The sequence below is a fragment of the Astatotilapia calliptera genome, chromosome 3 (genome assembly GCF_964374335.1).
Source record: "Astatotilapia calliptera chromosome 3, fAstCal68.1, whole genome shotgun sequence".
NCBI classification, from domain to species: Eukaryota; Metazoa; Chordata; class Actinopteri; order Cichliformes; family Cichlidae; genus Astatotilapia; species Astatotilapia calliptera.
Window position 1 is genome coordinate 66,067,048 of NC_137424.1, and position 10,445 is coordinate 66,077,492.

The 10,445-nt window shown below is 41.0% G+C and overlaps 1 protein-coding gene across 3 annotated transcripts; it reads left to right on the forward strand.

Annotated features, from left to right (window-relative positions):
- Window positions 1-3,573: 3,573 nt before the first annotated feature.
- Window positions 3,574-8,707, forward strand: LOC113018152 (polymeric immunoglobulin receptor-like). Of its 3 annotated transcripts, XM_080294030.1 has the most exons (5): window positions 3,582-3,802; window positions 5,877-6,209; window positions 6,459-6,788; window positions 7,003-7,222; window positions 7,340-8,707. In XM_080294030.1, the coding sequence occupies exons 1-4, from the start codon at window positions 3,739-3,741 to the stop codon at window positions 7,191-7,193; spliced, it is 918 nt and encodes a 305-aa protein (XP_080150156.1). In that variant the 5' UTR covers window positions 3,582-3,738; the 3' UTR covers window positions 7,194-7,222; window positions 7,340-8,707. The 3 variants fall into 3 exon arrangements, with proteins under 3 accessions (XP_080150158.1, XP_080150156.1, XP_080150155.1); XM_080294032.1 differs by lacking the exon at window positions 7,003-7,222 and having other exon boundaries at window positions 3,574-3,802; window positions 7,713-8,707; XM_080294029.1 differs by having other exon boundaries at window positions 3,588-3,802; window positions 7,003-8,707.
- Window positions 8,708-10,445: the final 1,738 nt, after the last annotated feature.

Below are 10,445 nucleotides of genomic sequence, written 5' to 3' on the forward strand. Positions count from 1 at the left end.
CCAGCCTGTGCTTCATCTGCTGCAGCCTCCGTGTCTTCAGCCTCGTCTGCTGCAGCCTCCGTGTCTTAAGCCTCGTCTGCTGCAGCCTCCGTGTCTTCAGCCTCGTCTGGTCCAGCCTCCGTGTCTTCAGCCTCGTCTGGTCCAGCCTCCGTGTCTTCAGCCTCGCCTGGTCCAGCCTCCGTGTCTTCATCTTCGCCTGGTCCGGCTTCGTCAGAGTCTTCCTCTTCGCCTGGTCCGGCTTCGTCAGAGTCTTCATCTTCGCCTGGTCCGGCTTCGGCCTCTGCTACGCCTGGTCCAGCTTCGGCCTCTGCTACGCCTGGTCCGGCTTCGGCCTCTGCTACGCCTGGTCTGGCTTCGGCCTCTGCTACGCCTGGTCTGGCTTCTGCTTCAGCGTCGCCTGGTCCTGTGCCCTCCAAGCCTCGGCCAGTACGCCTGACACTTGGGAGCTGCCGCTGCCTTCCGCGCGGCCGGCCCCCTGAACTGCTCCGTCTCCTTCGCCGCCGCCGCTGCCTTCCGCGCGGTCGTCCCCCGGATCGCCGTCGCATGAATCGCCAGCCGCTTTCTGGGCCACCAGCTGGACGTCACCGCCGTCGAGGTCGGCCCCCTGAACGGTTTCCATGTCGTTACCGTCCGCACGGTCGGCTCCCTGAGCAGTTTCCACGTCGCCGCCGTTGCCGTCCGCACGGTCGGCCCCCGGAACTATTTGACCATGAACTCCTGTGCCGTCGGCCTCCGGACCGGCCCCCTGATCAAATGAACTATGGACTTCTGGACCGTCACCCTCCAGGTCGGCCCCCTGAGGCGTTATGAACTGTTCCCTGCGCTCCTGTGTTTTTGATGGACATTTTGTTTTTGTGGCCTTGTTTCTGGCCCTCCGTCCTGGACCCCCGCCGCCCGCCCTGGGTTGTTTTCTGTTTGGTTTTGTTTTTCTGGGTTTGGGCTGTCTGGAGCCAGCCCTTGAGGGGGGGGGGGGGGGGGGGGAGGGTACTGTCATGATCCTGGGTCTGTTGACCCAGCGTTTTGAGTTTTAGTTTATGTAAGCCCGTCAGGTTTCCTAAGTTCATTTGTTATCATGCCTAGGTGTTTCTAGTTCTTATTATTTCCCCCTCGTGTTTCCAACTATGTTAAATCTCCCCTGCTCTTCATGCGTTTCATGTCTGTGTCTTACGTTGTCAAGTTCGGGTTGTCATGTCTATGTCTCTTTATGTTTCCTGTTTTATTGTGAAGAGGTCTGGTGTTTCTGTGTTCAGTTTTACTCTCCCACGGTGACGTCATTATGTTCATGTGTGCCAGCTGTTTCCCCATGTGTTCCCACTTCCCTCATCATCCTCCTGTGTGTATTTAGTCCGTGTGCTTTCAGTCATTTGTTGTCAGGTCGTCTGCTCATCCATGTCTCATCTCCAGGTACCCATGTCAGTTCACTATGGTTAAGGTTTTTCATGTTTTGTTATTAGTTCACCCAGTTTAGGTTATTGTTTAGTTTTCACCGATGCCCGATTATTTTTACCCTCGTTGCTAGCCTCAATAAACGGCTTGTTTTGTTTATCCACACTACGTTTTGGTCTGCGTTTGAGTCCTCCTCTGCAACACATACGGTCTGCCCCAGCCAGACCGTGACACTAAGAGGGTTAATGATGAAAAAATCCCCTTAAAAATAACTCTCACAAAAAAACAAAAAAACAAAACTCGGAACAGAGGAACGGAAACACTTGAACACAACAAACTAGTGATGTGACGTTCTGTATCGAGGCTTCAAAGCTTGTGTCGAGTAATTGAGGGGGCGTTTCCGCGAGGCTTGCTTCATTTATGGGAGGAGCTGAAAATGATGACGTCCGAAGCCTCGCAGCCCGGCTGTACCACGTGACTGGTTCATGAAGTGGTTCGAACTTTGCCGCGAGCTATGACAGCGCTATAAACCCCTCAGACTTCAATCAAAATGTAGGTGTTTGATGGAGAGGCCACACTCTTCAAATTCATGCCAACTAATATTTTTACGTCCAGTAGGTGTCCTACTAGAGCAAATGAAGTTTCTAGACGCTTTGCACTGGGATGAAGCAATTGGATGAAAAGCTTCAGTGCTTCATGAAGCTTTTATTTATTTATTTATTTATTTATTTATTTTTGGGTCCCAGCAGAAAGCAAAGGAAAACACAGGGCTTATATACCCAGGGGAGTAATCAGGAAATGGGAAACAAGAGGGAGACACAGCTGGGAGAAATTAGGGCTAATAAGACAGGAGGAAGTAAAACTGAATAGACTGACATAGGACTGGGACTATCAAAATAAAACACGAAGCAAATCACAAAGACACAAACTTGACGCTGAACTAAACCTAGAATAATAATCAAAATAGCACAACTTAAAGAACGAGAGCATAAATCCTAATATAGAAAAACACCAAAATATAAGAAACAGAAAATGCTGGGTCAAAATGACCCAGAACCATGACAGTTATAAAGACTCCGATTTTCTTCCACTAGTCGTTGTGTTTATCTATGTGTTTAACTGGCTGCTGATAAAAATTCAAACCACTTTAGTAAGTTATGGCATAAAATTTGAAAATGTTCACGCTCACATGATAGGCTGCATGTTTTATTATTTTAATGAACAGTCAGGATGGTCTGTTGAAATGAATTATGGGTCATGACTATCTCCTCTCCTTTGATAAAGGATGGTCCAGTCTGTCCTCTGTTGCACTCTTTTGATGTACTCTACAAAAAAAACTAAAAGCGGTTCAGTAAAATGATCACTAGATCTCGCACTGTGTCAGACAGCTAATCTGTCGCTTTAATGTGTGAATAAAAGAAGAGAAATGTGGAAATGGTGATGACAACAGCAGCTGTTAATGTAGTGACTAACCTATAGAAGGTTTCATGGAAATTGACACCTGTTGTGCAGTGAATGTGTTCGGACTTCTTATCCAAGCCAAATATGTCTGAATCATATGTCTCCATCAGCGGGAAAGAAAAGAAAAATAAACTGACACAGATGGAAATTCAACAAAATTGAAAAAATTGTCTTTGCTTTGATAGAGGGCAGAAACAGAAGAGATAATGACCTGACAAGTAACCGCTGCTCTGACATGGTAACAAATATGACAGGGCCTGATGTTGGTGGTAACTGTAACATTTAATATTTTAACATTATACTAAGAAGCCTCCGAAACAAGATACTAAACGACTCAGAAAATCAAATTACAAAATAGTGATCAAATAATAATCATAATCAATAATAATAACTTCATCATGAATTCAAATAAAACGAAATGAAGTGGTTGGTGAATGAATACTAGTGCATGTTTTTACTATACAGTTTATTATTAATGTTATTTTAATGGACACGTCTTTCCCGGTCCTCTTTACAGAGCAGGTTTCATAACCCAAACCAAATGACACTTTCTAAAGAGAGAGTTGAATTTGAAGGTAGAATCCTGCTTTAGAGTTCATTAGATTATAAATTATGGCATTTAGTAAGCTGTAACTGGACACACAGAAACTTGCTATAGATTATATGTGTGCAGACTATCTGTTAGAAGTGAAACCAAACTCACAGGTAGAAATAATGTATTCGCTTCTTCCTATAAATCACGTGACCACTCCCGTCTCTCTCTGTCAGTATCGGCGTCTGAAGGGAGCGATAAACTACATCGTCAAACTTTCCCACCGGCTTTAAACAACACCTGATGTTGTTTAAAAAAAATTACCAACAACTGAGTTTCAGCAGAAAAGAAAGTGAACGATGTTAAAATCAACGATATTTGTGTTTTTCTTCTCCTTTTTTCTGGGACGTCTGGACTGTGCAGGTAAGCCGTTTGTACCTGTGAAAATAAACCATTTTGATCGTGGATAAGTGGATCACTCTGTGTGACTCTATGTGTATGAACAAAAGTCATCTACAGTTTCACTTTCTTATTGCAAAAGTGAGTGAATCGATGAAGAGCAAATGTAAATAAGCAGGTAATCAATTAAAAATACATATTAAATCACTTCGAGACTTTTGAGTCATGACCAAAGTTTAGTTTCATTTTCACTTTGTGTAATGGCGGAGTCCGAGAACGAGTCCCAACGCGAGTAAAATCCAAGTTTAGGCTTTAACAAACTTCTATATTTATAAGTACAATAGATTAGATTGATAGTGAGAATGACAAACTAATGTTTGAAAACAGGACCTGGCTGTAAACCGAGTCACTCTGACATTCACAGTTTGGTCCAAATCGAAAATAAATTAGAGATATAGTTAAAGGGATATAAATTATTTATTACTACAAGTGTCTATCTCAGTAAAACTGGGATATCTCAAAATTTAGGGGAACAATATATTTCAGTTATTACAGTCGTGAAATGCTAAATTATTTATTTATGTAAAATAATTACAATTATTTGAGGATTGGTCTAATCTTTTTTTTTTCTGCAGTATGGTGATGGTAGGTGAGCTAAGTGAGGATGTTTATCACACGTTTTCATACAGTAACAAAACAATGCTGTGAACTGTGTAATGGCCACTTGTGCCTAACTAAATATAAAGTAGAGCTTTGGACACCAAAAACCAATGGCCAATGGCCACTTGTGCCTAACTAAATATAAAGTAGAGCTTTGGACACCAAAAACCTCAGTTATTCAGAAGAGTCTCAAACTGTGATCCCGTTTGATCTGCTTGTAGGTGTCAGTGCAGTATTTGGTAGTTTTAAGGATAGCCGACATTTGTGGGCAGGTGTTCAAGCCAAAAGATTGCACATAAATATTTTTAAACAATTCTCACAACAAGTTTCACACATTAGCAACCTTTTACTTACCTACTGGTTTACTGACTTTTAACACATACACAACATACAGATGGATTTCCAACAGATTCCTACAGAGTTATGACTTCACACAAAGAACATGCATTCTTTTACCTTCACTATTTCTGTGCAGCAAGCTGGATATTTAAGCATATTCAGCATATTTAAGGAAGTAAAATAAAGGAAACACAAAACAGTTTGTTTTAACGTGGTCCACTTTTCTTGGCATTGTGCTACAAGGGATAAATTATAAATCAGTTTTGTAGTTGCTAATTAATGATTACTCTGTAACAAAATAATGCACAGGCTAATGTTTAAGGTTTAAAAATGATATTACTAAGTGACTGAGACTTGGAGCTGACTTCAAGTGTGTGGTCAGATTTTGAACTTGCATTTTTCCACTTCTATTGTCTCTGTGAATGCTCAATGTATTTTAGTCAGGTGGCCTGTAAACTATCCAAACTAGTTCGGACATCTCACGCAGACTGTCACCAAGATCAGGCGGTCAGAGTTGTGACGTTGCTCCTCATGGTGCTCTGAAGGCACATGTAGCTAGCTGTGATTACAAGGAAAGTGAAAGGAAGGGTTAGTCATGAGAAATACAGAACAGCTTTTATTACTGAACTTTCAACTATTCAGCCTGTCAGGAATTTGCATCTGTGTTGTTTTGGCAATCGTTCATGGAGCAAATGGAGGTTTGAGATATTTGTGTATTATAATTTTATTACAGTAACATTTACTATGTTTTTGTTTATCTTAATTTGTTATAGATTAACAAACACAGAACTGAAGTGACCAAAGGGTTGATTCCTTACATCTTGTTCTGGATGCTTCATTGTATTATAACTTGCACTGGTTTATACCACAAACATCAGATGATGACACACTCTCTCTGCTAACTCATCACAAATCTGTCATATTTGTCAATGTGTCAACTGCATGTTAGTACAAGTGGAATGGAAGCACAACAGTTTCTTATTTTTTTCTCTCTGCATTGTCCCATTATCTGTTCTGTGGTAAACTCAGTTTAAAGTGAAAATACTGTTTGAATTATTGAATTCAAATTATTTTGTTATTTTTTTTTTCTCTTTTTAAGACAATAAACAGACCAACGTGAAACATGGAGACAACGTTACTCTGACGTGCTACATTCCCAGAGATGTCGTTGTCCTAATGTTAAGGTGGAAAAAACAGGACGAGCAGCGTTATGTTATATTCATCAGAGAGAATCGCATTGATGAAAATCTCCAAGATCCATCTTATAAAGGTCGAGTGGAGTTGAAAGATCCAGAGATGAAGAATGGAGAGCTCTCTGTGATTCTCAAAAATGTCACCGTGAATGACAATGGAATATATGAATGTTCTGCAGCATACAACCAACAGGAACCTCAACTTTTGAACAGCATCACTCTGACAGTTGATCCTCCAGGTGAGTGAGTAGAGGTGTGTGCGTGTGTGTGTGTGTGTGTGTGTGTGTGTGTGTGTGTGTGTGTGTGTGTGTGTGTGTGTGTGTTTTCTCTCTCAGCATCAGCTCATCATCTGTCATGTGTTCTGAGTTTACATTAGTGAACATGCTGTTTGAGTTGAAGGTAGAAATGAAGGTATTTTCAAAAAACTATAACACTATAAAGATCTTTAGTTTCATTTTCCTGTTATTTTCTTTCTTCATCTCATCCAGATGTTCCAGTCAAACGAGGAGAAGAGATTATTCTGGAGTGTTATGGTCCTAAAAATGCTACTACCAGACTATTAAAGTGGTACAAATCTGACCTGAAGTCAGACTTTTATCTTTTCTACTTCAGAGATGGCAAGACTTATGAAAACTATCAGTATCCACATTTTAAAGATCGAGTGAAGCTGAAAGATCCAGAAATGAAGAATGGAGACTTTTCTGTGATTCTCAAAAATGTCACCATGAACGACACTGGAAGATATGAATGTTATGCTGGATACAACGATCAGGGACCTCAACTTATAAACATCACCAACCTGAAGGTAGAAGAAGAAGGTGAGTGTGAAGTTGAGGCTGCTTCCTGGTTGTTGATGTTTGTTTCTAAAGATGTTGTTGATGAGACTTTGTAGAAAGCAGCTGGTCTGAGTGATGTGATCAGAGTGCAGTAGATAATGTCTGACAGCAGTTTGAAGAGGAAATGGATTCTGTTCTGTTCTTCACTCATCACCTACCTGACAGCTGACACCTCACACCTGTTTCTCTCCTGCAGGTCAACCAGGAGGACACAAAGAGGCTGGAGGGAAGGAGGATGGAGGGAATGAGAGTGGATCTGTTGGACTGATAGTTGGTCTGTCAGTTCCTGCTGTGCTTGTTGTTGGTGTTGGTGCTGTTTTTATCTACAGAACATGTAGACGTAGACAAAATCCAGATTACCGGCCCCCTGAGGATCAGGGGCTTTGAAATTCCATCAGTGGCTTCCAAACTGAACTGTGAGTCCTGCTGCTTGTTTCAGATTCATGAAAAGCCAGTTCAACATTCAGAGTGACTGATGTTGGTCCAACAGTGGACTCAGATAGTAGCAATGTCAGTTTTTGTTGTTGTTGCAGGTGTTGGTGTTTTGATCAACATAAGATATGAAGAACAACGTTAGGACCCACATGGCACTGAACCACAGAGACAAATGTTTGAGAACGTTCTGTGGCTGAATTGTGAATCTCCTGCTGATGGAGACAAAAATGATATGAAAACAGACAGCTGTCACCAACACGCCACAAGGATCCCTGATGTCACTTTGACACTTGAGAAGGAACTGCTTCATCAACCTCAGTCTCAGCAAAGAACAGAACTGCATCCAGAAAGTGACATCAGAGTGCAGCAGATAATGTCTGACAGCAGTTTGAAGAGGAAATGGATTCTGTTCTGTTCTTCACTCATCACCTACCTGACAGCTGACACCTCACACCTGTTTCTCACCTGCAGGTCAGACAGGAGGACAAAGTGGAGAATGACGGAGGTCAGAACAGTGGACTTATAGTTGGTCTGTCAGTTTCTGCCATGCTTCTTGTTGTTTTTGTTCTACAGAAATCGTAGAGGGCGACCTCTTTCAACTAATCCAATGATTTGTGTTCAGTGGGTTCATAACTGAGCTGTGAGTCCTGCTGCTGTTCCAGGTTATTATCAGTAAGTTCAGCATTCAGACTGACAGAGGAGAGACACAGGAAACAAGACAAAATGAAACTTTGCATTGTTTTGCATAATTATCTGATCTCTGATGTTCCTGCTCACCATACCAACAAACTGCCTAATTTTAAAAATAATTGTCAGCTTAAATCATCATCTGTTGTTTATAAAATATTTTATTTTATATATATTTTAGATTTTATTAAAAAAAATTAATAATGTATTTGAATTGTTACAGATTATGTAGTGATTTTTAAGAAAGTTTGTAACATAAACATGTATCACTCAGCTACTGTACAGGTGAGAATGTTATATTCTCTTAATACACACACACACACACACACACACACACACACACACACACACACACACACACACACACACACACACACGTGCTAGATAGGTTAGGCTACACTCTATGGTAGGAGAGCCAAATATCCAGCCTGAGAACCATCGGATGGGTTTGAAAAATGGGCTTAAACTTTTTTTTCAAGTTTTTACCATGGCTTTTTTTCTAATATAGGCTTAAAATGTTTTAATATTTGATTTTTAAAAAGTATATCTTGGTTCAACCTCTGACCGGTTGAGCCAGTCAATGCAGATTTAATCTGATCTGGAATCAGTCCAAAGAAAATAAAACACTGATATGTGGGCGTGTGAATGAACCCACTGCATGTACAAACAGATGTAACACTGTGACTGAGTTAAAGTGAAACTGTCTGAGCCTGTCCCTGTGAAACAGAGTTTGGAGCCTGCAGCCTTGTTTCAGTCAGAATAAAATCTGAATAACCAAATGTTGTGATGACTTCCTTCTACACAGAGGGCGGGACTCTTTTAGAGCCCGGCAGCTTCAGCAGTACTGAGAACAGTGGCTGTGTTTGTGGGAGGTGCTTAAATGAAAAGAGCCCAGGCAGCAGGTTTAACAGGTCGTTGCATTCAAACATGAAGTCTGATTCAATACAACCTCGACATACACCCACAGTATACCATCACTAAGCTACATTTTCAGTTCATTCCTCTGTGAATGTTTTAAAAGAAAACTAAAAACAGTAATTTGATTCAGACAAAAGGTGCTGATAAGGTGGGACAGGAATTTTCCAGACTGCTGTGTCATAATATTTGGAGTCCTGTTTGATTTTTCTTCTCTAGAAATATATTTCATCAGGAGGCACAAACCTGCAGCTTTGTGATTTCATTAATATAAGACAAACATTTAATATTTCTCAGGTATATTTGAGTCTAAGTGGTCCTTGTGCTTCAAATTTAAACACTTTCATTTAGATTTAAAACATCTACAAAAATCTTGGGGCAAAAGTCATGTTTGTAAAAACAGAGAGTAGAAAACATGACGTGACCAACAGCTGAGACAGTGGAAAAACTCACTTCCTTCTAGCTGTCCTTCCTCTTACCTGCTGTGTGGATTCATGGATTTTTTTTTTTTCACATTCTGTCTCTCACAGTTGAAGTGTACCTCTGGTGCAAATTACTGACCTCTGTCATCATTTTAAGTGGGGGAACTTGCACAATCGGTGGCTGACTAAATAGAAAATAGTACTGTGTATTACTACTGTGTGTATTTTTAGTAGTGTGTCACACAAATAGCAAATATTGTCAAAAAAGTAAGTAATCTTTGTGGGTGCTTTGATTCATTTTGGGGGCACCCCCAAAGATGGGCTAAAATCCCCCCTGCACAGTACTAATTACTTTTTGCATTGGTACTGAATATTATCATGTTGACTGTTCGAGGAAAAAAGTGCCAGTTTATGTGGATAGCAAATCTTTATTAACATTCGGAGCCTCCTGGCTGCATGCCAAATATCCTTGGGAAAGACACTTCACCTGTTGCCTACTGGTGGTGGTCAGAGGGCCCGGTGGCGCCAGTGTCCGGCAGCCTCGCCTCTGTCAGTGCGCCCCAGGGCAGCTTTCGCTACAATGTAGCTTGCCATCACCAGTGTGTGAATGTGTGTGTGAATGGGTGGATGACTGAATGTAGTGTAAAGCGCTTTGGGGTCCTTAGGGACTAGAAAAGCGCTATACAAATGCAGGCCATTTACCATTTACCATACGGAGAGCTTGAGATCAAATAGCAACACATGAATAAAGCTGAGCTCATACTATTGGTTAGGAGGCCTACATCACTCTCTCCCTTAGTCTGCTGGTTTTGGTAGAATGCAGTTATTAGAGAAGTGAATTTAGTGGGACTTTATATAGAGATTATAAACACTGTAAGTAGATGACCCTGTAAATCACAATAATTTGCCCCACTAACTAAATCACATCTTATTTTTTGATATGTTACTGTGGGGCAAGAAGTGAAAAAAAGAAAGAAAAAAATGTAGGAATGTTGATTAATTAAAATTAGGCCTCTTTACAATTTTAGGTATCGATCCAGTGTAACTCAATCCCCTTTGCTCAAGATTTCCATGGCCAGAGTAAAATTCTTCCCTTACCTTAACCCACCTGATATGAGGGAATAAAAAAATACATTTATTATTCGTTCCATAATACAGCCCCAGAAAGTACAGGGTACTT